Genomic DNA, 27,215 nt, shown 5'->3' on the forward strand with positions numbered 1-27,215 from the left:
TATGTGATTATCTCATCTATTTACAGTAAATTCCTGCTAAAAATATTGGTTTAATACTGTACAAAAAATAGGATCATGCGAAAATGGCTTACAAAAACATAATTTTAATAATCATTACCCTATATAAACATTATCTGAAAGTAATTACAAGCAACTATCCAATAGATATACAGACTTTTCCAATTAATGTATGAGATTTACTGTATATAAATAGTATTTGACAGTAATTACAAGCAACTATCCAATATATCCATCTGACACTCTTCTTCAGAGGGATATTTTTTGTAGCTCCCTCAATTTGTTTTGTGCATTGCATTGTTGGAGAATATTATCCATCAATAGCACACACAAAAATAAATCAAAAGTCAATTTTGTCACTTTTCCATTATGAACACACTAAACATTTAAACCTGCTGTATACTGAATGAGTGATCCAACTGTGGTGAATGACGAATGAGCAGAATACGCTGAATGAAACTTAATGACTCTTTTGTCCACTTTACTGCTGTGTTTTTTAGATATATATTGTATAGTCTGAATATACGTTCATATTTCTATCTCCAGTGGATTGGAAATGTGTTTTACTACTTTAGGGGAGATGTCAATCAAAGACAGTCAATACAGGCCCACACACTGCTAAGTAGAGGGGCCTCGAGGGGCCTTTAAACTGGGAGAAACAAAATAATTGAAAAATATATTGTTACAATACACACACACACACACACACACACACACACACACACACACACACACACACACACACACAAGGGATTTTGCAGCCTTAAAATGTTTATTTTATAGTTGTGGTTTCAGGGTGAGTTAACAGCACATAACAAACAAAAGGGAACTAAAGCTAATCAACCTAAAATTACCTATTTAAACATAAAGAAACAAAAATACAAATCACGGACATAACTCCTAACTTAACAGAAACAGGAGGAAAGATGTTAAAAAAAATGCCATCCACCCCTACAGAAACTGGGCTGTTAAATATATTTACAGTTATGTACAATACTGTACACAGTGGATCAGAGAAGCAGAACAACAACAGCAACAACAATAACAATAGATACATGACTAGCAACAGCATGAACAGCAGGAGAAGGACATCCCCACGTCAGCGCGGTCCATGGGGTTTCCTGCGGATGAGGGGTCCGTTTCACAAAGCGGGTTTAGTGAAAACTCAGAGTTTGTTAACCCTGAAATGAGGGAAACTCTGAGTTTTCCGTTTCAAAAAGGGAGGTAACTCAAACCAGAGAAAGAGGGATAACTCTAGCCTGTTTCAGAGAGAGAGGTAACTTAAACTCTCGGTCAGTTACCGTAGTAACAGACTCTATGAACCTAACCTGGTCGGGACCAGGTTTTTCTCAATGAACCTCGAGTTTCTCTCAGTCTCCGCCCTCTTTCAGAGCCACACACTCCATTTGATTTCCTCATTCATTCAGTTAGCAGGCGAGTTTTGGCGTAGCCTAGTTCTGCCGTCTATCATTTAAAAAAATCATTAAAACAATTAGAGTCAGTAGGCTATATTAGAAGTCCATTAGGCACAGTAGGTGGCGACTTTTTTCACCATCATGGCATGTCCATTTGACAATGATCCCGTGGATGAAGGTGCAGCATTACTGCGCAGAGAATTAGGCCTAAATAGGCCTATTCGTCGGGAGATGGTTATCAGACCGCGAATAGATGTTCTGGCATTTCCAGACCATTATCTTTTTGAGCGCTACCGTTTTACGTCACAGTCAATCATCTACATACACAACCTAATCCGTCCTTACATTTGCAACATAACAAATCGTAGTCATGCTCTCACATCCCAGCAGATATTGTGCGTCGCGCTGCGTTTCTTTTCAAACGGAAGTTTTTTGTATAATGTCGGAGATGCTGAGCACCTGAGTAAGGCAACTGTATGCAGGGCGGTCAGGAAAGTGTGCCTCGCCCTGAAACGGCTTTTACCCATCTTTGTCGTTTTCCCTGGACACAAACCTGTCAGAGCCATCAAGGAGGAGTTCCACAGGATTGCAGGTGAATGATGTAGAGATCTGTTAAATTCATTTTAAATTATACTCTGTTAATGACACTGTGCTGCAACCTCAGACTGAGATTAGTAATTTTAATTTCTTTTAGGATTTCCCAATGTGATTGGCTGCATAGATGGCACACACATTCCCATCACGGCTCCCTCACATAATGAAGCCGATTATGTGAATAGGAAGTCCATTCACAGCATAAATGTGCAGGTACATGTAGATTGACTACTGTTTCAAAATGTTAAAGACTGCATCAGAGTCCAACTAACATCTGTCATTCTCTGCACTGTCAAGATCATATGTGATGCTGCAAACATCATTTCTAATGTGGAGGCCAAGTGGCCTGGGTCTGTTCATGACTCGAGGATATATCGTGAGTCTAACCTGAGCAACAGACTGCAACGTGGTAAGCATAGCCTAAAGATTTGCACAATATAATTCACTTGTCTCCCTCCTTTAATACACTAATGTATCCACTTTACATTACAGGAGAGTTTGATGGCCTTCTGCTGGGTGACAGGGGTTACCCATGCCAACCCAGGCTGCTGACCCCTTACCCCGACCCTGAACCAGGCCCCCAACAGAACTTCAACCGGGCTCACTGCAGGACGAGAGCCCAGGTGGAGATGACTATAGGCTTGCTGAAAGCCCGTTTCCAGTGCCTACGTCACCTCAGGATGACCCCTGAAAGGGCCTGTGATATTATTGTGGCATGTGTTGTTCTTCATAATATTGCCACTATTAGAGGAGAGCAACACCCTGCCCTACAAATTGAAGACCCTGATGATGACGACCTCATCCACCTGCCAGCTATCCAGGACGGCAGAGCAGTCAGAGACACCATATGCCATAATCACTTTAGAGTTTAAGTCACCATCATCACCACCACCACAGCAGTCAAATAAAGCCATAACACAATTTTTATTTGGTCTTCTTTATTTCCTACAAATACAAAAGCTAGTTTAGTTAATGTTCCAATAGCTAACATAATTAACATAAGTCACCTGTGACCATGCACCCACCTCTAGCTTGTGCTCCAGTATTTCAATTTCCAGATCTGCCTTCCTAATCTGGCGGTCCAAGTACTGCATTTCCTTGTCAGTTTTCTGCTTTTTTTCTGCAGGTGTGTTCTGTAAATTTCTTTTACTGGTAACTAGGAATATATAAGGAGGACATTAAATTATACAGTTGCACATGAATTCCACAGAATGAACCTCTGGTGTTTACTGAACATCTATCTCACTGTGTCAATCTGTGCAGTGGAAGTTGAGGGACCCTCCTGCTGCTGCCCAGCCATGCTCTGTTAAAAAGGATGAGAATGTGTTAATACTCACTCTAGAAATGTCACTCTATTTTCCACCAGAATGGTAAGAAATGTGAATGGGAAGAGAACTATCAGTAACATATCAAGATGTTACCTCTATAGGCCTTTCTGTATCCCCCTCTGTAAAGGCAGCAGAAACAGTTTCCTCGTCCTCTTCATCCTAGATGAGTGATATGTTTCAGTATACTTAAACTACCATTTGGCTAAATCTTTGGAGTATTGCCTACTTACAGTTACAAGGTCTGTTGTGGCGTGAGGGGGATCCACTAGGCATATAGCACCATCAGAATCTGTTGGGACAAAAGAAAAAAAAGACATGAAAGGGAAATAAATATTTGTATGAATAGGCTAAAAAAGATATATAGGCCTAGGCATATTACATTTTATAAAGGCACTTGTGTCTTGGGGGGTGGGCTCAGAGGATGAGCTCCCTCCAGGGATTCCCTCAGCCACTGGCCTTCCTACATTCTGGCTTAGGGCCAGCTCCTCTGCCTCTGTTAGAGGTGGCGGTGCTGGGCCACCACCCGTTTTACGGGCATCTGCCTTCTTTCTGTTGGCTGAGTAGAAGTCTGTGTTAGTTCAAATATGCTTAATTATTTAACAGAACATGATGTACATGAGAAGACATTTGTGTTTGTCAAACCAGCATTATGTTGGGGATAAAACTGCACAGTCAAACAGCCACTTAATATTTACTTTACAATGTAAAACATGATGAAAATGAGGTACCCCCATGAGATTATGCCGAGGTCTTACCTGTTTGAACAATGTTTTTATATTTCATCTTGAGCTGCTGCCAAGTGCGCTTCTCCCCAGCCGGATTGCACCTAAATGAAATAAATTAATAGGCTATACCATTCAAGCAGTTTCCCACTGTAATATTGTGATTGCAAAGGACTACATTTAAACTTACGCATTGACCCGAGCAGCAATGTTCTCCCATGTCGTCTCCCTCTCTTTCGCAGCTGCAGCGGTGTTGCACTTCCTTTTAAAAATGTGCTGAAACTCGCCGTATGAGTGAATTAAGATTTCCAGTTCTAGCGGGTAAAAAACGCCGCCCTCTTCTTCCCCGTTGCCATAGTGATTCGTCGAATCGGGGCTCCATTGATGCTGGCTTTTTATAGTTGTGGTGCACGCGCTTAACTCAAGGTGAAACTACTCCGAGTTGATTGAACTCACTCAAATCAGCTGTTCTGGAACCGGAAACTCAGAGTTTCCTATCTCAGAGTAGATCAACTCAGAGTTCAGGATTAGACTCAGAGTTTGTTGAACCTGCTTTGTGAAACGGACCCGAGAAAGCACAAAGAACTCCAGGGAAGAAGTCAAGTTAGTAACACGCATTAATGGTAGATGAATACATACAGATGGAGAGGAGGAGAGAGGAGCTCAGTGCATCAATGGAAGTCCCCCGGCAGTCTAGGCCTATAGCAGCATAACTAAGGGCTGGTCCAAGGCGAGCTTGGTCGGCCCTAACTATAAGCTTTATCAAAAAGGAAAGAGGGTGTCTGCCCCCCGGACCTAATCTGGAAGATGGTTCCACAAGAGAGGAGCCTGATAGTTGAAGGCTCTGCCTCCCATTCTACTTTTGGAGACTGTAGGAACCACCAGTAAGCCTGCATTCTGGGAGCGCAGTTTTCTAGTGGGGTAATAGGGTACTATGAGCTCACAATAATTACAGAGATCAGTGGCATAGAACCAACAGCAAGCATATAGAAAATGACCAGCAGGTGTCGCACTGAGTGAACCTCCTCATCAATAGGTCTGTACACTCAATGTCTCAAAAAATAAATAGAAATGTGGATATGTTAACAGCTAGAGAAAAAACAGGCATCTATAGATAGGCATTTATGCAGTGACTAATCTACACAGACAGTGAACATCATATGAAGCATCAACTATTGTGCAGTAAATCAGTTTGGGACATCTCATCCAGGTTGCATCAGTTAGAATCAAGCTCTTACTGGACAGTGGCCTCCATCAGCTGTGATCATGTGGAGCCACTTGATAACTGGAAAAACACACTCAATGTAATTCTGCAGACCGGTTAGAGACTCATCCTACCTGATAGGAGGGGACTGCTTTACGGCTATTATGGAGATGGGACGAATAATTTCCGCCCACTAATAACTTTGTCGTCATACATTTGACATTTGAATATTGTATTGAGATAAACTTGAAAAAGTCCAAACCTATCCTTGAATCTACTTAAATTTTGAGAATGATACAGGGGGCGTTCAAGTTCGTTCAATATGTTATGTCAATACTGTACTGATAGATTTTGACATTTCTGTGAGTGTACTGAGAAGTTACACTGCTGGTCTTGAAGAACTCAGAGACCCCTTGCACTGATACATGGGAAGACTACGAAGGACCAGAGTGCATCTCATTTTCATGAACATTTTGTTCCTAGACTGAAAATGAAAAAGTAATAATTATTACACAAATAATTATACATCACACAAACATCAAGCACAAAACAGTGTAACGGTTCGACTAATGTCATTTCCAAAAAATTGCCTTAAAAAACACTACTTTTGCTTAGTTTTTATCTTAAAAACAGCAATTCCCAGGGTCATGCGGTGTATAGAACACAGGCGACATAGGCTCCACAATCCGGTTTTAAAAGTCACGAGACCTAGGATCTTCAGACCTGACTGGCCAGGCTAGGGCAACCTAGCGTTGTTAACAAATAGCCTGCGGCGGTCAGGTGGTAAGTATGCGGCCCCCCTGTGTCCCGACTATAGGGCAGCACACAGGGTGTGGTGGTCCAGGGCAGCAGGACCTTGAACGTGGCCCAGTCTTCTATGAGGGTTAGCCTCACTCATGCAACAGCCCACAATGCACCACACACGATGAATCTGACCTTGACCCCCAAACAATCGGTCTCCTTCAAATTTTCTCACAACCCCCAAATTCTCCAAATTCTCTGAACATGCGTCGGCCAGTGCATTACCTTTGACTCCCCAATTCAACTGCTGAGTCGACGGACGAAGTAGGAGGAGTCATTGAGATATTTTCAATGTCCTTCCCCCCAGTACTGCTTACCAAATGCAGGGTTGCCATTAATTTATTGGCAAAATCAACAGTGTCATACTGAAATTCAGTTTGTTGGTGTTTTTATAAATACAGCATAAAACTGTTATTCTCCTTTTACAGAAAAATACTGCTGAAAGCAGTTAGCAGCCAAGCTCCTCACTTACACAGTTACCACACAAACATTTGTTTCTGCCAATAGGCTATAGACTTACATGCAAGTGATTTGACTTTAGAGAGTATTCAGTAGTTGTTGTTAATTGAAACTCACTGTAGTCCTCACTGTTGGTTGTCGGTTACACAATTGTGTGTTGAGTTGTACATTTTGCTCTTTATGGTACAAATCTGTAAGTTTGCCACATTACTGTTAATTTGCACTACTTTTAGCAGAATTTTCACAAGTGGCATATTTACAGATTTTTACTGTAAACTGCAAAATGGATGACATACTACTCAACACACTATTGTGTAACTGACTACTAACAGTGAGGACTACAGTGAGTTTCAATTAACAACAGCTACTAAATACCCTTGAAAGTCAAATCACTTGCATGTAAGTCTACAGACGGCCGAAGCAACAACAGCAACAACAACCCGCAAGGTCCCCAGCCGTGGCCCCTTCGAGCCTTACGCTATAAAATATTGCTAGAATGTTAAAGAAATGTATAAATCTGCACGAACAAATTAAAAACATTGAAGAAATAGAAACAGCAATGTTTGAGATCTTTGTCAGTAAATATCACAGAGCAGAACAAGCTGCACACTCAGATGTCTGTGATTACCTCAACACATTTCTCAACAGATCTTACTCTTCTTTTACACATTTTAAACTGAATATATTGTGACTGTCTCTCTCAGGAGTAAACACCTGTCCATGCATCCAACTGAATTCTTCTTTTGGATTGTTTCCTTGGTTACGTATTCATTTTGCTCCATTGTTTGCTCCATACATTATTTTGGTGTATAAATTCAAGGCTTGTAGCCAGGATTTTAGAGACACCCAGAATACAACATTAATAATATGCATCATTATTTAGTTTTTTGTTATTTTATTTATGAATGTAATTATCCAATTTTATACTATAATTTGTAAATTTTATTAAACATGAAAAACTAAATCTTTCCAAATGTCCTCCACACTGCCAGGAATTAATTGTGGTGGACAAAAACAAAATCTATTAATAACCAGGATTTTAGAAATAGCTATTAATAAGTTATTTAAAAGAATTAAACAGAAACATAGTAAATAGAAATAAGACAAAATTGAATAAAAAGAAGGAAAAATTGCAGCGTGGTGAAAGATATGATATGAATGAAGAGTCCAAAATGTAATTGAATAAAAACCCCTGAGAGGTCTCAGACCAGCTGAGAAAATGAGCACCTGTAACTTATATTGTGTGGGAACTTGAGTGCTGAGGTTCACATAGGTTTTAGCTTTGAATCTACTGACATTTACACATTTTATTCAGACATCATCATCATTTACAAAAACACATTCACAAACATCTTCATGGATGTACAAAGAGCCAAAAGACTTTGAATGATTTGTGAACATCATTTCACAAACTCCTGAACAATGCAGGATGGTGTTGTAGTTTGTCACTCTGGCCACCAGAGGGCGCTAACATTCATCAGCATTTATCATCATACCTCTGTCAGTATTAATTTCACAATTATCTTCATCAATGTGGGCTTGTTAGAAATCACTGAGACAGAAATATTAATGACGATAAGTAGTGAAAGTATTTGCAGACAGACATTATTAACATCTTGGATCATGAAGTTGATGATGAGCGTTTGTGTGGTTCTATAAAAAAAAAAACAGGAAATACAAAAGTGACTAAAACTAAATAATTCAACAGTAATGCTTATGGTGATAGTAATAATACCACAGTGAAAACCATTTATAACCATTATTTTAATGAATATTTACACAGACAATGAAACCAACAACATAAAACCTCCCTTCAATACCAACTATATTCCACAAATCGAACCAAAGAAATAAACAGTGACACCTGGTGGCATTAATCAGACATGACAGCTGAGTACTGATGATGCAGAACTTATTTAGAAACAATGAACAACAGCTGTCAGACTGAATGTGAGTTAAACACATTAAAGCGACACTTTAAACAGTCCGGAAACTATGAGCACTAGTATAACTCAAAAATACCTTCAATCTACTATATGAAATTAGATATGAATTAACATGCACACACACAAAAATAAATCGAGAAAACTAACATCACCTTCTGATCATCGTGAACTTTATTCTCTAAATAAACACTCCAGAGAGAAACTAAATCTTTACTGTATGTCAAAAACACACAACAGCTGATGGACTTCTCATCTCTAATGCTGTGTTCACATCATGTGGGATGGATGGTAGAGGCGGGAAAGATTCCCATGTTTACAACTTGTGAGTGTTCATGTCACAGAACAAATCAAGACGGCTGCATGATTACAAAGTTGGTGGAATGAGGCTCAAAAATACTGTTATTGACAATAATTCACCATATCCAGTAAATATCAGAGCTCTCAGCTTTTCCAGTTCATAATTACCACTTGAATGTTGACCTGAATTCTATTTACAAGTCAGAATCTCATAATTAGCATAATTCCAATATGATATGAATGCAGCATAAAAGCAGCCACACTCCAGCTGCTGAGCCTCAGCCTTCACCATTAGAGGTGTTCATTTAACTAGCCAATAGGAGGCCTGTTGTTCTGACCATCATTTGTCATGTCCCATTATCCCATTACAGTTCAAGCCTTTCTAATACACTAACAACAGAAAACAACAACAACTGGACTCAGTTTATCATTTGATTCATTTTACAAACAAACTGTCAATCATGTGGAAACCATGTTTACATTTACAAGCAGTGAGAGATCATGTTGGTACTAAATACCATCAGCTGTGTGTGATCCTGTACAGACTGAACTATCTGGCCAGCAGTGAGAAAGTTTCTCTAACAGGGGGAGACTCTCCCTCCTACAGAGGACACAGAGAAGCTGAGGCGCCAGGCCAGAGCCCAAACCTAAACCCAGGACACAGAGGCTGAGTGAACGTGGTGTTGAAGGTGTGGAGGTGGATCAGTGTGTCAGAGGAGACTCTGTAGAAGGACAGAGTGCCAGCAGGATAGTCCACATACACTGCTACTCTGTTAGAGACAGAGGAGGAGGAGATGATGGATGTTACTCTGTTATTGTGACAGACAGAGTAACGACCATCAATGCAGTCCAGACTCCAGGACTGATCATTCCTTCCAAACATACAGTCATCACTTTCTCCTTTCCTTCTGATTCCTCTGTAAGTCACTGATACAAAAACCACCTCTCCACTCCACTCAACCTCCCAGTAAGAGCGACCAGTCAGATCATTTCTACACAGCAGCTGAGGCCGGTCATCAAATCTGTCTGGATGATCAGGATATGGCTGATTCTCTCTCACATGTGTCACCTTCATGTTGTTGTCAGACAGTTTGAGTTTTCTGTTTACTGTGTTTGGGTCCACTGTGAGTTCACAAAAATCTGATGAAGAGAATGAGACACAATACAGCTGTAGTTATTGATCTATCATCTGTTTGATGATTACATCATCTTCATCCTCAGTAAGATGTTAATGAGTGATGTCACAGTTTGAAGTTTGCTTTGTTTTCATGAATCAAATGAAAAACACACTTACACTTCCTCAGACCTGGTGTCAACCATCGAACTCCAGCAGGCTGCAGCCTGAAAGGAGGAGGGGGGTTAGAGCAGCACGTTCTCTTTCAGTATGCAAACATGGACATGACATCACACTATAAAAAGTCAGCTATATGTTTCCCATGCAGCTCTGATCTCTTGATCACACTGAAGTGCTTTGCTATTGCCAGGCAACACAAATATCAATCAGCTGAGTGTCGGTGAGGTACACATGACGACTATCAATAGCAGCTACATTTAGCCAATCAAAAACAGGCGTCTCAAAGTCAAATCACATCGACACTTTTTCTTTTGAGACTCAGCAGTTTGTATTCTGAACAGATGACAGGACTGTTTAAACTGATTAACACCAACATGAAAATGATAAACCGCCTGTTTCTGTTTGTCTTTCCTGAACAATCTTTGGACTACTGACAAGTTATGTTCTCTCACACACGTGTGGAACATTCTTACATGATGGTTACAGCTGACAGTCAACTGCAGTGTGAAGTGTTTGAGGTGAGTTCACTGCAGCGTTCTGTTTTTCATTTTACGTCCAACTGTCTGTCCGTACCCGAGAGTGTCTGCCTGTCTGTCCATACCTGAGAGTGTCCAGTGACCAGTTTGGATCCTCCAGTCCAGCAGACAGCAGCTTCTGTCCTATCTCTCCTGGATGATTGTAGCTCAGGTCCAGCTCTCTCAGATGACAGGGGTTGGAGCTCAGAGCTGAGGCCAGAGAAGCACAGCCCTCCTCTGTGATCAGACATCCTGACAGCCTGCAGACACACAAAACAACACACATCACATTATCTGAGATCACTGCAGGACTGGAATGTAGTGTGTTTATTACTGTCATCACCAATGTGTTTCTGTAATCTTTACAGTTAAAATTAACATTTCTAGTCACTACTTCTCATTTCAAATGGCCAACCACTGTAAGGCTTTTATTGTGAAGCACCTCTACAGCTTCCTGTAACTTTAGTAAATATGATGTTAGCGACTGCTAACTCTTCACTGCATAAAAATAGGTCTAAATAAAAGAATAGTAAAAGAAGAAGCAGCCACAGTGAGCTGATTAGATGAAGAGCTGAAGGTGACAGACTGACTACACTTTGTATGAAAATCAAGCCTCCAAAACGACACAGAGGTAAATGACTCTGTCTCAGATGCTCACAGTCAAATACAGAACAGGAATCCCAACTAATGTAGCATATAAGGACTGAACGCTATTGAAATAAAAGTAAAAACTAACAGTAAGGAAACATTTCTGACTCCTTCACTTACACTCACTGACTCTACCTCACACAGTTTAAGTAATCATTCAGAGTTTTAAGGTTATTAAAACAAAAGAAGAATTAAATGATGGTTAACCACATAACAGCTGGGGTGCACTGTCATATCACCATTGTGAGGAAAAATCACTATCATCCCAGCAAAGATACTGCTCTGCAATTATGAGAAAAAAACATTAAAAAACTAAACTAACTGTTAACAAAAAAACTGTTCAGTGAATAACTGTCTATATTTGTTTTACTTTGGGCCAGTTACACAATTCTTCATTCACTTTTTGATTCTTAAAATTCCTCTCTGGTATTTCAGGTTCCAGCAGCAGAGACAGAACAAAATTCATAAAAATATGTTATATAAAGTTATTTGTAGGGTCTAAATACAACTGGTCTAAAAATAATTTGTCCAGGTTTTATCTACTCATATAAATCACAGTTTAAATGCTGATCAGTTGAACAGGTTGATGAGACCTGACCTGAGAGTTTTCAGTGTACAATGTGGACTCTCCACCCCAGCAGACAGTAGCTTCACTCCAGAATCTTGCAGGTTGTTGTTACTCAGATCCAGCTCTCTCAGAGTAGAGGACTGGGAGCTGAGAACTGAAGACAGAGCTACACAGCTTCTCTCTGACATGTTACAGTCATTCAGTCTGAAGAGACAATAATGAACAAGACAACATGTAAAATTTGTATTGAAATAAGTCTAAACTTTGATGATGTGTAATCTCTGCCAAGTACTGGCTACAGTCTCTGGTGTTCTGTTGTAAACCAGCATGAGATGTGACAGTTAATAATCAAGTAACAAGAATAAACAGTAATTCAGTTATATAAATCACATAGTATCAAAACATGATGAGCCTCTTATGTCAGTCAAAGTTGATATCTTTTTCTACACTGTGAAATTTAAAATCCTGATTAAGATGAGATTCTGACATACTGACATTAGAGAGGCTGCATAAACTGTGTAGTGACAAACATGATTTGACCTGAGAGTTTCCAGTGTGCAGTGTGGACTCTCCAGTCCAGCAGACAGCAGCTTCACTCCCCAATCCTGCAGGTTGTTTTTACTTAGATCCAGCTCTCTCAGACTAGAAGACTGATCGCAAAGAACTGAGGACAGAGCTTCAACACTTCTCTCTGAGAGGTTACAGCCACTCACTCTGGAGAATAAATGTGAAAAGATATTTAATAAATTGTTTATTTTTCTCCCCATTTAAAAGCTCTCTTTAAAGATCTTTTCAATAAATCCAACTATCTATGTACTTACAGAGCTTTGTTGGAGGCTTTGACCACTGGCAGCAGCCTCAGAAGAGCCTCTTCTGAAGCAGAGTATTTATTTAGGTTAAATACATCCAGATCTTTTTCTGATGACAGTAAGATGAAAACCAGAGCTGACCACTGAGCAGGAGACAAATTATCTGTGGAGAGACTTCCTGAACTCAGGTACTGTTGGATCTCTTCCACTAGAGAACAATCATTCAGTTCATTCAGACAGTGGAACAGATTGATGCTTCTCTCTGCATACAGATTCTGACTGATCTTCTCCTTGATGTACTCAGCTGTTTCCTGATTGGTCTGTGAGCTACTTCCTGTCTGTGTCAGCAGGCCTCGTAAGAGAGTCTGATTGGTGTGCAGTGAAAGACCCAAGAGGAAGCGGAGGAACAAGTCCAGGTGTCCATTTGGACTCCGTAAGGCCTCGTCCACAGCACTCTGATAGAGATGTGTCTCTGCAGATTTGTCTTTTCTTGTTTCAGACTTCTTGGATCTTGTTTGTTCTTTTGCCAGCAGATTTACTCCAGAGTTGGTGAATGTCAGATGAACATGAAGAGCAGCCAGAAACTCCTGAATGCTAAGATGGACAAAGCAGAACACCTTATCCTGGTACAGCCCTCTCTCCTCTTTAAAGATCTGTGTGAACACTCCCGAGTACACTAAGGCTGCTCTGATATCGATGCCACACTCTGTCAGGTCTGATTCATAGAAGATCAGGTTGCCTTTCTGCAGCTGCTCAAAAGCTAGTTTTCCCAGAGACTTAATCATCTTCCTGCTTTCTGGATTCCAGTGTGGATCTGTCTCAGCTCCTCCATCATACTTAATGTTCTTCAGTTTGGACTGAACCACCAGGAAGTGGATGTACATCTCAGTCAGGGTCTCAGGCAGTTCTCCTCCATCTCTGCTTTTCAACACATCCTCCAGAACTGTAGCAGTGATCCAGCAGAAGACTGGCATGTGGCACATGGTGTGGAGGCTTCGTGATGTCTTGATGTGGGAGATAATTGCGTTGCCTAGCTTCGTATCTCTGAATCTCTTCCTGAAGTACTCCTCCTTCTGTGGGTCAGTGAACCCTCTGACCTCTGTCACCATGCCGACACACTCAGAAGGGATCTGATTGGCTGCTGCAGGTCGTGTGGTTATCCAGAGGCGAGCAGAGGGAAGCAGTTTCCCTCTGATGAGGTTTGTCAGCAGTACATCCACTGAGGTGGACTCTGTAACATCAGTCAGGATCTCAGTGTTGTGGAAGTCCAGAGGAAGTCGACACTCATCCAGACCATCAAAGATGAACACAACTTGGAACTCTTCAAACCTGCAGATTCCTGCTTCTTTGGTTTCAGTAAAGAAAGAATGAACAAGTTCCACCAAGCTGTACTTTTTCTCTTTCAGCACATTCAGCTCTCTGAAAGTGAATGGAAATGTGAACTGTATGTCCTGGTTGGCCTTGTCTTCAGCCCAGTCCAGAGTGAACTTCTGTGTTAGGACTGTTTTCCCAATGCCAGCCACTCCCTTTGTCATCACTGTTCTTATTGGTTCATCTCTTCCAGGTGAGGTTTTAAAGATGTCTTCTGGTCTGATTGTTGTTTCTGGTCTGTCTGGTTTCCTGGATGCTGTTTCAATCTGTCTGACCTCATGTTCATTGACCTCTGCAGTCCCTCCCTCTGTGATGTAGAGCTCTGTGTAGATCTGATTCAGAGGGGTTGGGTTTCCTGCTTTAACAATCCCCTCAAACATACACTGGAACTTCTCCTTCAGGTTAGACTTGAGTGTACGTTGACACCTTCCAGCATGAGTCCCTGAATGAACACACAAGAAATAAGATCAGTGAATGAAGTATAAAGCAAATATTTCAGCATTACATTCTCCCAATGATTTCAGAATACCTTGGGGTGAAACTACCTTTGAACATCTCTGCATATTGGGTGCCAGGGAGCTTGCTGATGCTGTGAGCCAAATTAAATCATCTACCTATCCCCTTGATCCACTTCCTGCAACCTTCTAGTCTGTTTTTTTTTTGCCACCTAGCAGAAGTCAAAAACCTGGAAGTTATTATTGATGCTGACCTACATGTTAATTCACACATTACTAAAATCACCAAAACATCTTTCTACCATCTCAAAAATATCCTAAAAATCTTAGTTTTATCTCTCAGGCAGATTCAGAAACTCTTGTGCATGGCTTTATCACCAGCAGTCCAAATTACTGTATTGTCCTTTTTACTGCTCTTCCTGCTGAATCCATTCAACGGCTCCAGTTTAACAAAAATTTATCTTGACTAGAACTAGAAAGTTTAACTATATCTGTTCAAAATATTTAAGTGCTCCACTGGCTACCTGTCCATTATAGAATTTGTTTATAAAGCAATAACTGGCCCCTGAATATATATCTGACATGCTTCCATTTTATCAGCAAGGCAGAGCTTTCAGACTGTCTTCTTTTCCAGAGTTAATTCCAAATCATGCAACAGATTATTTAGTGCTGATGCTTCTGAAGTATGGAAGAGTCTACAGTTTATTTGTGGTTTTCACTAACACTGTCCTGTTTTAAGAATAAAAAATGTTTATTTTGTTTATCTTTTAACTAGTCTGTGTGTGTGTGTGTGTGTGTGTGTGTGTGTGTGTGTGTGTGTGTGTGTAATATCTTCCTGTATCTATGTTCAAAGCAAATTTTTACTGTTATACTGTTTTATCACTGTGAAAAGTTCTTTCAATTGCTTTTGTATTATAATGTGCTCTACAAATAATCTTGATTTGACTTTAAGAATGCATATATGAACATATTTTCCTCCATCTCTTAAGCCATCAGTAAATGTCTCATTTATCCAGCATTTTAAATCTTTATAGAAATCCTCTTACTGCTCTGCAGACAGTCAGCCAGCTCCTCCTGCTTCATTCTCCTCAGGAAGTGCAGTGTGACCATTAGAAAAGCGTCTCTGCTGTTCCTCCTCTGCTCTTCCTCCTCACCGTCCAGCACCTCATCATCCTCTCTCTGACTCTCTAGGCAATCTCGGTAATCTGAATTTAGAACCTTCTGCATCTTCTTCAGCTCGTTCTTCACAAAAGTGACAATGTTCTCCTCCAGCAGCTGGAACAGAATACTATATGAATGAGACAATCAAACTGAAATCATGAAGCAAACGTCAGATCCATGTTGGACAGACAAAGTGCAGCACAGAGATGACTGTGAACAGAATATATGTAAAAGTAGTTGTTGTACATGTACAGACCATAAATATGGAGTCCACGTGTGTTTGATGCTGCTGGGCAGACTGACCAATGGGAACCTCTGAGCTCTCCTGGTCCACTCTGTGGAGGAATCATGAAGAACGAGCTCACATTATGTCTGTCCACACAGAGACAATCACAAGCTAAATGTCCATTAAGTGATATTTGGATGTGAACAGAGAATCAGATGACTCCCTGTAGTGGTAAAGCTTTACTTGTCCTGCTGATCCCACTGAGAATCAACAGCTCAGTCTGTTTGTAGCTTTCAGCTCAGTGTTTTGCTTCATCAGTTAGTTTGGTTTAGTCCCAAAAGCTCTGAACAACCTTTCATACAGCTCTCCCTCCCTCACTGTACACTGCTGAAGTGCCCTGGAGCAAGGCACCTACAACCTCCAGGTGCTCCAGTGGAGCTGCTCAGTGTCTGCTTGTATCAGACTGTTTGAACTGGGCACCTCCCAGTATTCTGTTTGACTATGTGAGTATGAGGCAGAGTGCTGCTGAAAAAGAGCGTTGGTGCCTAGAGAGTCAGTAAAAGTTAAAAGACTGGAGATCTCACTGAGAGTCTGATAGAAACACATCATTTGGTTTTTCGTTAGCAGTCTGAAATTCTTACCTCTGATCAGGAGAATTGAGTCCATCTTTGAAGAGTAAAGGATGTTCCATCGACCTGTCACTCTTCATGGACACACAGCTGTGTTCAGATTCAGGTAAATCTGGGTTTTCTGAATTCCTCCTGATACAAACAAAGATAATGTGCACTAAAGGTGGAAATTATGAATCACTTTGCTAAATTTCTGAGTTTAATTCAGTTTAGTTCAAATATTTGTTGTCACTGACTTCGTAGTTCATTCATTTTCCTTCTAAACTAAGCATTCACATCACCATTCATAACAACCAGATGTTACCTGAGCACTGGACCCACTCAGGGCTGTATGCTCTCTCCTTGGATCTTCTTACACTAACCAACCCACCACAGCTCTGTTAACACCTATAAGTATGCAAATGACACAACCATTATAGGTCTCAGGTTAAACTGGTGTACAGACAATCTGCAGCTTAACCCCTTCAAAACTCACAAATTTACCATCAACTTTAGGTTCAAACCACACTCTAAGACCCCCCATAATACTCATCAATGTCAACTCCATATCCATCACTGCATCAATCACATTTCTTGGCACCCACGTCCACAGTACACTTCAATGGAACTCAGTTCAGACCACATCATAAAAAAGCCCAGCAAAGACTTTTCTTTCTACATCAGCCCAGGAAATGCAGAGTGAGACAACACCTCCTCCTCCGCTTCTACACAACAATAATTGAAAGTATCCTTGAATGTTAGTCTGGCACAACAGTTCAGACAGACAAACCCACTAAAGACTCCAGAAGATTGTCAGCAATGTATCTAAAATCATTGGCACCCACCTTCCATCATTAAATTTCTGTACCAATAACAAACTGTAAATAGAGCTCATAAACTCATCTCAGACTGCACTCATTCAGATCACCTTCTGTTCCAGCTGTTACCCTCCAGGAGGTGCTATAACTCACTGCCTACCAAGACAAACTGATTGAAAAACAGCTTTTACCCACTGTAATATGGACCTTAAACTTCTTGGCACCTTACCTGGACAATCTGTATGTAGCTAGGTTTTCATTAATTTAGTGCAAATTGTAACTAAATTTCCAGAACATTGGCAAATGAAAAACCAAATTAATGCACATTCACTGCCATTTTGTGAATGTTAGAGTTCATCAAGATAAACAGTCGGTGCCATTAAACGGTTGCAGAAGAAGAGAACACAACGAGATGACGTCATTAAAAGAGCGAGTCAACAGTCAAAGCTACAACATTGGAAAACCATGTGGAAAACATGATCGAAATACAACATTTCTGTTTGTTTCATGTATTATCTGATGAATGTTACAGTCTCCTCATCGCTCCACACAGATCTGATGTTTTCAGCTCTTCAGTAACGTTTAAGTCACATGCTTTATATATGTCATCATTTATTCATCAGGTCTGTTTACATTTGCTTTTAATGCACACAGGTACTTTGTTGCATTTTACTTTTATCAATACGCCAACTTTTCCACCTCAGCCAAGAGTAAAAACTTTTTTGTGATATTTCGAGATTTACTTTCAGTTTTCAGCTTTCTCAACACTCAGATTTTTTATGTGCAAATTGAACATGTAAAAAAAATGGGTGGATGGAAAAAAAACTACTGTTGTGCTGTGTGTATTTGTGATATCTGATGTGATTGTAGTTGTTCTTTTCTGTGCAATAATGTTAATGGAACTGTGCTTTTAAACACTATAAGGGAACCAAATCCCACCAGTTTAGCTGTGTGGTCATTAAAGTGAATTGAATTGAACAGTGCACTGTTTCTGACTTTCTTCAGTTCAGTAGTAAGTTCAATCTTTTGCTGGTTACTGTATATCAGCTGTGATATAACTGACATTAAACTCCTTGGCACCTTACCCAATCAATCTGTATGTAACTAGGTTTCCATTCATTTAGTGCATTTTTAATGAGATTTCCAGAATATTGGCAAAACAAAATCTGAATTAATATTAGGACTTGGTTCATCAAGATAAACAGCCGCTGACGCTAATCGTCATGCGAGATGGCAGCACATCAGTGTCTTTGTGTGTTTTTGTCCTAGTCACATGCTGAATAATTATGGTTTTGATTGTGATTACTTGGTTTTAAATCAACATCGGCTTAGTGGTTATTATAACTGTGACTATCCGCAACATTCTTTTTGATTTTGACACTGTTTATTACTACAAATGGTCTGATTCTGTTGGAGGTGGCATGTGCCCACCCTGGGCCTCCTTTCTAGTGGAAGTTGTTGTGGACCTTCTGCACTAAACACTTGCACTTCTGTCAAAGGAACCAGAGTCATTTCAGGCTTCTGTCAGGAATCCTGTTCCTGGTCTGGTCAGTGAACACCGGCCTCTTTACCGTGGATCGTGTGCGAAGACTGGATAAACTTTTTATTCTAATTCTCTCTTTGTGACCGAATGCAATGTCACAGATTTTGACCGTACTGGTTCTGATCTATGTGTTGCCCAAATTATCTTGGGCTTGTAAATCTGCTGTGCATTATGCTTTGGATGGAGCCCCCTGGGGGATGAGCGCACTGGGTCAAACAGTATCAAAGACATGTATATCTCCAGATATTCTGCTCTGCAGCACAGAGCCTGGAAATCTCACCTGGTTGGTCAGTGTAATGACTTTACAGGATAATTTTATTGTCTCTCAGTGTGGTTTTTTAAATCGTAGAGTGATTCTTCAAATTCTAGGGGTGTTCTAAACAAATTGTTATACACAAAATATAAAGAAAGATGTTTCATTGCATTGCTGTTATTGCTCTCAGGTAATATACAACCCCATCCAGGTCATGACAGTGGTACAGCCATTTATAATACTCCTGATGATTTTAAATGTTGGTTAGGATTGGACTTAATGCACATGAATTTACAAAGTTTGATAACTAAATTAGACTTTGTTCATTTATGTGCTTTGACATATGATGCTGATGTTATCGTTATTCCTGAATCATGGTGAAGTAAAATAGTTTTAGACTCAGGCATTTCCATAGATGGGTATATAAGTTATGTTCATGTCTAAAAGTGCATTAATCATAATAATGACTAAACTATGAAACATATTTATTTCATTAAGACTCTGTTGCCACACTGACTTCAAACATGATGCCGACTGAAACAGAACTGAGTTTGTTAAGACATTTGTCATGAATTTTACTGTTGTAAAATACAGTGAGTGAACTTCAGCTGGACCTAATAAAGTAAGTAACATACAGCTTCAGCTTGTTTCAGCTTTCCATCAAAACTGATGTCTTTGCATCATTTATGTCCTTTAACAGTCCATTGAAATATAAATAAAGTTATGAAGAAGTATAAATAGAGTTCCTCTTCTAATAAGACTTTGTCATTGTAAATTGTTCTTTAAAATATTTAGTAACGTTGCTGACATTATAAACTAACCTGATGTGGACTTGCTCTTTCTTTCCAGGTCCAGGTCCAGATCCAGAACCAGGTCCAGGTCCAGGTCCAGCAGTGTCTGGTCTGTGCTGCTGCTCTGGGCTTCAGCACAACACACACAGAGCTTTGAGTGTGAATAATGATGGTGGAGTGATGTGAGTGGAGAACAGTGATGGACAGTTAGAGATCCTCATCTCACCTCTGAGCTTTGGTCTGGCTGTCATGTTCCCCAAACAGAGAGCTTTTAGAGGGAGAGACTCCCTCCTCTCCGTCCTCACACTGATCCATAGCAGAGAAACACCTTCACACAAACCCAACACGTTATTTCTCATCGTTCCTCTCAGTCACATGACAAACAGAGCTCTGACTGGAGGAAAGCAGCTCATCCACTTCAATACTAAACACTCTCATCTGACAGTTTCCATGTTGTTGGCACTTTGACCTGCAGTGTTATATCTAAATCACTTTCACAATGCTCAAAATGGGCCTCATGCAAGAAGCACTCGAACCAACAGATTTGTTCTTAAGTGACACGTACGAGTGATTTAAGAGAATTTGTGGCTTCACCAATTTTCTGAGACTTCTCTCAGTATGAATGAAACTGACGAGTTCAGAGCTGTCGTACGAGTCCTGAACAGACAGTCTGACTTTCTTCACAGTTTAAATATGATACAGAAACCAAATAAAATAGAATGTAAAAAGTTTATATATTACAGAGGTTTAGGAGAAGAGAATGAAAATGTTTTTTCAGGAAGCTTTTGGATGGTTTGAAGACTAGAGGGTACACTTCATGTTGCTTTTTCTTTGGCTTTCTTTGGGGATCAGATCACTTTTCACTTCTTTGATTTGATGGACTTTGAAAAGCTCTTCAACATAAGACTAATTACTAAGGACATTCAGTCTGAAGAAAGATACTCCAAGCTCACAGCTCCTCTGAACTCATAGTACCTCACCTGACCCCCTAATACACACTACACACTGGGAAGAACCACCTCAAGTTACCTGAGGCACTTTATACTGACTTATTTACATCCACAACACAACTTTGTCATATTAGCACGACTGTTGCAGCTTTATAGTAGAATATTAACTGGTACTAAAATATAAATTAAAAATACCTTTTTTTTACAATCATGCAAGAAAGTAGGATCAATTTTCAGCCCTGAGTAGCGTCTGCAGGCTTCCTTTCAGGCTGCATGCAGCCCCAACAAGCTCCAGTACTGAGGAGGGCAGCCTGTATGTAGCCTGAGAGGCCAAACTCAGGGCAAAACAATCTACAGAGCTTCTTGCAGTGAGTGAACTGTAATAACTGAAGGAGATTAAGATGAGCCTTTCGCTGGTTGCGATAGGTTTTTTTTTTTTTTTGGGGGGGGGGGGGTAAAGGTGTGTAAGCGATCAGTAAGCGTTTAAGTTAATAATGTTATCGTAAGGTCTCAACGCCTCATCAGAAGATTTAAATAGTTCATGAAGTTACCGCTGCTGAGCCAAACACGTAAATTGCAAACAGCCCCTCTTCCAGTCTGGAGACACAGGTATGGATGCTGCTGCTGTGTGACAGCTAAAGCTGTTCATTAAAGTCAGAGAAAAGGAGCAACATTACACATCTATCAGCGTGAGACACAGTCTGAAAGCGGATGTTTCTGAGCTCCGGCACGACTTTAACCACTTCCTCCATCACTGCCAAACAAAATCTGTATATTGTATATTACGATATTTTTTTAACCTCTGTTTTTACTTCTGTTTGTACTTTTTATGAACTGTCACTCTTATTTTTACTCAGCATGTGACGAAAATGTGTTATTGATCTGTGAACACTGACTCAGTACTGTCAGCTGTTATTGGACACTTTGAACAGTGACACTAAAATGGAGGAAAACTTCCACCGTGTTGATTTGTGTTGACTGTTAGTAGAGTTCTGAACTACAGATTTCTGCTGTTTCTACTGGAACTAAACTAACAAGATGAACAAAGAGTCATTCAAGAGTCAAACAGTGAAAACTGTCACAATACAAACAGAATAAAGTTACAATAAATACCTTCAGAAGGAGAAAAGAAGTTGCAACACTACGAGAACAAAAAGTGAAGTGAAACTCCAAAAAGGAAAAAAAGACAGAGAGAGCGAGAGAACCGTCAAACAGCACGTAGAAGAAATGACGTAAGAAGAAGAAAATGTCTGAAAGTCAGGTTGCTCACAAAGAGACAAACAAGAGAAAAGCAGATTATGAAAGCAAAATATATTTTAATATCATCCTTCATGTACATGAAAGTTTCCAGAACAATCAGGAGAGAAACAGCTTTATAGAATAATGTACAACATATAAATACTGAATATACACACACCATCATCAAACCAGTCTGTCCACTGTTAGATTCATACTGGGACCAGTTAGACTGTGTTATGGGAGGACTGGTGGACACGCCTTCTACTTTTCCTCCACATGTCAGAGAGAAACACTCAACTGTTTCATGATTCACTACATTTTATTTCTCAGAGTTTCAATATATTGTTGAATGCAGGACTTTTACTTGTAAAGGAGTATTTGATGGTAGTTTTACTACTTTTACTAAAGTAAAGGATGCGTTTTATTTCTTCCACCTCTGAACATATAAACTGTGTGAAACTCAAGTGTTGGAGGAACAGAAACATGAGCGTCTGCTGCCACCTGCTGTTCACTCACAGCATCACATCCTGTCAGAGGAGGAGCTGTTTGCTTCACTCACACATAAAAAAACATGAAAACAGGAACATTTAGGCTTTAAAAAGAAATGAAGATATTTGAAATAATCAGATCCAGTGGTGTCACTGAGCCTCAGCAGCTCTCTGTGGATCAATAAACTCCACCAGTGTTCAAATACAGAGACAGCGTTGCTGTGAAGAGTATAACTTATTAAACATATATCAGATGTGTTGCAAAGTTCCTTTAGAAATATCACATGATTTTTATTTTTAGACTTTGATTATGTATCTCACAGTGTGTCTGTACAACATGAATCCAATCTATCTTTGACTTTCATAAAACTGATGATTTTTGCTATAAAATCTGACCAATAAACACGATCAGAAGAATCATTTTTGAATCGCTCTGACTAAAACCCAAAATAGTTTTACAGGCAATATAAAAAATCAAAACTGACTTTAAATGTCTGAACTTTAAAGATCCTCCTCACATGTTTTAAGAATATAAAAATACTCTGCTTGGAATAAAAATGTGTGTCTGATGTCGGTTTTCCATGAAAAAAAGATTAGTTTATTAGTTAAAAATTCTTAAAATGACATCTCATCCTTCATGAAACAACTCCAGAATCTGTAAATATTTAAATATGTTTAGTTTGCAGAGTTGAACTACTTCACTGTAAAGTCCATTCTCAGTGTTTGTTGCACTGGAGGCTTCAAGTTTCCACATCACACTTGTGTAAGTCGCATACTGGACCATGATTGGCTCAAAACTAGTTGTGACGTCATCAATCCTGCAGGTGTTAAACTGAGATTTAAAGTGAGCTCAGAGAAACAGAGAAGAAGAACAACATCACAGTCAAGAAGAAGAAACACATGTTTGAGTGGAGGAGACTTTAATGAACTCAAGTATTTGAGGTTTTTAAGAAAAACGGTTCTGTTGAATCAAATCAACATAAATCAACAGAATTTGATCCGTTCATTGATCCCCATTCAAGTTAGCAGAGAGCTAACCGGAGGTTAGCCGCTCGGCTGGCAGAAGTCTCTGGTGAGCATGCTCAGTATGCTTTCATCCGGCCAGCGTGGGAATGTCAAACCGGACACCAGATTAAAACCTCTGTATACTGTGAAATACAGAGAGATGTACCTGGTGGTGAAAGGCTTAATCAGCACTGTGTGAACTTGTTTGGCTTAAATGTAACGGACATTGATTTATATGTAAAAGTTCTTCACTACAGCTTTAAGTAAAGGATCTGAATATCATATTATTACAATACAGTAAAGACATACATCTTTCGTTTAAAACAATCACATACAGCACAATGAAACAACACCTGAGTGACATGGGAGATGAAACAATTACATTCCTCATAAATAATTTTTTTTGAATGTGATGCTTGAATGGTTGAAGACAGTTTTTCCAGATAAAGTTTATCTTTGTCAGTTTTGTACAGTACTTGAGTAAATGTACTCAGTTACTTTCCAGCACTGGTCATAAGGGCAGAAGGAGGACTGTGGATTTTGTCTCCCATCACTTCCATTGTAAAGTGTATTATGACGGGATCTTCTAACGGTCAGTATGAACAGGAGCAACGATTACAGCAAGAAAAACAGGTTTCACTGATCCTTTGGGCTCCTGACTGTTGTCTTAATACAGAACTGAAAAAAAAAAGTCCTTTAAAGGAACAGTTCGCTGTTTACAGAGTTTCTGCCTCTAACACGAAGATGTTGCCTTTGTTCAGCTGCTGGATGAGCTTCCCCGGAGGCCCCTGCAGCCACGAACACAAACTAGCTCTGATGGTACAGTTACAGATTTTTTTGGGGGAAGAGCCAAAGTCAGAGATGGAAAGACAAAGAGAGGAAGGGGTGTATCTACACCTTTGCCCCCCTCAAAGCTGTTCCCCCCAGGGTGCAATTTTCACCTTTTGTTGGAGGTGACTGCTGGTGTCTATTTGTGGCAGCAAATAGACACCAGCTACACTCCTGCACTGCAGCTTTGTGCTAATTTTTTAATTCCCCATGCAGTGATTATAATGCTTTATCTCAGCAGTAATATAAAATAAATGAAATTATATAGTAATAACTCAGAGCACTGTGGTGCACAGATCACACGTTTTTATAGACGCTGAGGGCTCCGGAGCAGATGTGGTGCCAACACTTAATTTTCAGCCTTTGTTAATGAACGTGGGGGATTATGCTTCTATTATGGAGCAATTAGCAAAAGATAAAAGATAAACTGGAGGGAGGAGTACATGTAATCATATTCACTTCATGGCTAATACAACACTGATGGACCAGACGGAGTCAAAACACAACCAAACATCTCATTTGGTGCTTTTTATAAACAGATTTAATGCACACATGCAGCGCTGCAGCCAAGAGGAGGAGGGTTGTGACTCTTTTGGAATATTACAGTTTTATCCAGCTGGTTCCCTGCAGGGATCAATACTGAGTCCACTTGTTCAAAACTCTTCACAAAGTCGACACAACAGCAACAATCATGGATCAAACTGTGACACATTTAGCATTGTTTACACACAGAAAGCATTCAGTGACTACAGCCTTCAAATGTCCTCAATACTTTTCTCACTTCAAACACAAACAAGCAACAAAACATTTGACATGTTTACATCCTCACTTCCAAACTCTTCAGTTTATGTTTTAACACTAACATGTATTCATACGGATCAGAACCACACTGAAATACATCTATATTCAACCAAAAAAACAAGACGTGCTGTCAGAAATAAAGCCCACTGAAAGCTTTCCTGCTGCATTTCCTGTAGATACACTGTAGTACGTTCTATAAAGAGCTACATTACACACTGACAGCTCAGACATTATTATAAAATTAATCAATTATAGATGCTTTTAAGATAAGGTGGTGTTTTTTACCACCAGTGTCGGCGCAGTGCAGCAGTGTTTTGATGGTTTGAGGCCTGTTTTGCTCATATCTCCTGGTTGGTTTCATGTTATTCTATTGATGGACAGTTGCCGGCGGTAACATGCTGAGAAAGGTAACATTGGTGCACAATGCAAGTTTTAAAATATCAGACAAACTGTCTCTGCAAATGTTATTTGGAAGAAAAGGAAGAAAATGCATTTAACTTGTTTGTTAGGCCTCAAGGATACAAGAGCTGCACAGAGTAGCTTTAAAGTACAAATATACAGTACAAGGAATTTACACAACTACAGTAACACAACCGAATGTGATTATTTACCTCCATGTTTTTATTATCTACAGTTTGTAGGTGTGTGCGTGTGTGTGTGTGTGTGTGTGTGTGTGTGTGTGTGTGTGTGTGTGTGTGTGTGTTGCTGCGTCGGCATCAGTCCACCTACAGATGGTCGGACTCTCACTCGTCTGTCACACTCTGATTGGCTGCTTTGCTGCTGCTGCTGGAAGCTTCTGCACCGAACCTGACAGACATTTCACAGGAAACAGACACACACACACACACACACACACACACACACACACACACACACACACACACACACATACTGTCTGTACTGCATATATACACTAAAACTGGGTTAAAATTGGGTCAATAAAGCACAAACACAATACTGGGTTAATGTTGTTTTGAGCCAGTTTTAGTCTTATTTTTTATTTTCCTGTTGGGTTATTTACCCAAACTAAAGCTTGTTATAATCTCTACTCTTTTTAAACTTACATGTCACGGTTTGTTATTGATTGTTAATAACTTGTATATCTTCTGAATGTTATATGCATTGTGCAATAAACAAAACATTTGTGAGAGTTTTTAGCTGAAGCTTGTTGTTTGTAACACTGGCTCACAACAACAGATTGCTAAAGTTAACCTGATGTTGTTTTGGTGCTTTATCGACCCAAACTGGGTCAAATTTCGACCCAGTGATTCTTTAATGTGTATGAAGAGCAGCATAGTAATAATAACATCACGTACCAGAAGAGATCACAGTGATAAAGTCAATATGAAGTCAGATTATGGAATAATATAAAACCAGATTTCATTAAGTATAATAAGTTTACTATAAAGTCACTGCATTACAAAGACTCAACAGGGCACCAAAGTCATGACATCACTTCCTGTTCAGCTTCTGTATCTCAACACAATCTCTCCTTCATCTGTCTTTCTGAAAAATGAAGCTTTACTTTCATATTCTGAGACAACTCTGCTGCACTACAGCTGTCAGACGTTAAAACCTACGAAAAACTACAATACAGCTCCCATGACAATGTACCAGAGCAGCAGGTAAAGGCTGCAAAACACAGAAATACAGAAGAAACAATGATATTAGATAAATTACCACCCTGAGATAAACATCCAGAGTGAACAACACAACATACTGTTGAGTAAGGTTTGTTTAAAGCTGCATTTTTATTTATTTGTGTTTTTATTTCAATCAGATTTGAACGTTTACATCTGCAGCAGAACCAGAAACCATGTCGGCGAGCGGGACCCTGTGATGATGTCATCATAACAAAACTGTTTGTTTGTTTATCCAAACTTTGTCCAAACCCACAGATATTTATTGTGTTGAAATGTGTTTTTCTACATCACTGACTTCCTTTAAATATACAGATACATCATCTATCAGGCTGGATTTTGGGGGAAAATGTGTCTAAAAAGAAGCAGCAGACATGTTAATTATTTCCATCTGATGGAACAATGCAGCCATAAAACACA

At 39.8% G+C, this 27,215-nt stretch overlaps 2 protein-coding genes across 3 annotated transcripts in view; one reads left to right on the forward strand and one right to left on the reverse strand.

Annotated features, from left to right (window-relative positions):
- Positions 1-2,123: 2,123 nt before the first annotated feature.
- Positions 2,124-2,931, forward strand: LOC137188704 (putative nuclease HARBI1; the record flags this gene model as incomplete). Its single annotated transcript, XM_067598330.1, has 3 exons — positions 2,124-2,240; positions 2,325-2,436; positions 2,520-2,931. Coding segments are annotated over 3 exons (609 nt in total), but the record flags the coding sequence as incomplete, so codon positions are not given.
- Positions 2,932-8,921: 5,990 nt separating this feature from the next.
- LOC137188624 (NLR family CARD domain-containing protein 3-like) overlaps positions 8,922-27,215 on the reverse strand; it is a 164,329-nt gene continuing 146,035 nt past the window's right edge. The window contains exons 1-10 of one of the 2 annotated variants that reach the window (XM_067598200.1): positions 20,071-20,553; positions 16,473-16,592; positions 15,862-15,940; positions 15,491-15,719; positions 12,631-14,431; positions 12,350-12,523; positions 11,840-12,013; positions 10,680-10,853; positions 10,079-10,125; positions 8,922-9,924 (exon numbers count right to left, since the gene is read on the reverse strand). In XM_067598200.1, coding sequence (XP_067454301.1) covers positions 9,386-9,924; positions 10,079-10,125; positions 10,680-10,853; positions 11,840-12,013; positions 12,350-12,523; positions 12,631-14,431; positions 15,491-15,719; positions 15,862-15,940; positions 16,473-16,592; positions 20,071-20,159 — 3,426 coding nt within the window. In that variant the 5' untranslated portion in view covers positions 20,160-20,553 and the 3' untranslated portion in view covers positions 8,922-9,385. Of the gene's footprint in view, positions 9,925-10,078; positions 10,126-10,679; positions 10,854-11,839; positions 12,014-12,349; positions 12,524-12,630; positions 14,432-15,490; positions 15,720-15,861; positions 15,941-16,472; positions 16,593-19,874; positions 19,939-20,070 lie in introns of those variants that run through there. The other variant, XM_067598201.1, reaches the window with a different exon arrangement.

Source organism: Thunnus thynnus, chromosome 9, assembly GCF_963924715.1.
Source record: "Thunnus thynnus chromosome 9, fThuThy2.1, whole genome shotgun sequence".
NCBI classification, from domain to species: Eukaryota; Metazoa; Chordata; class Actinopteri; order Scombriformes; family Scombridae; genus Thunnus; species Thunnus thynnus.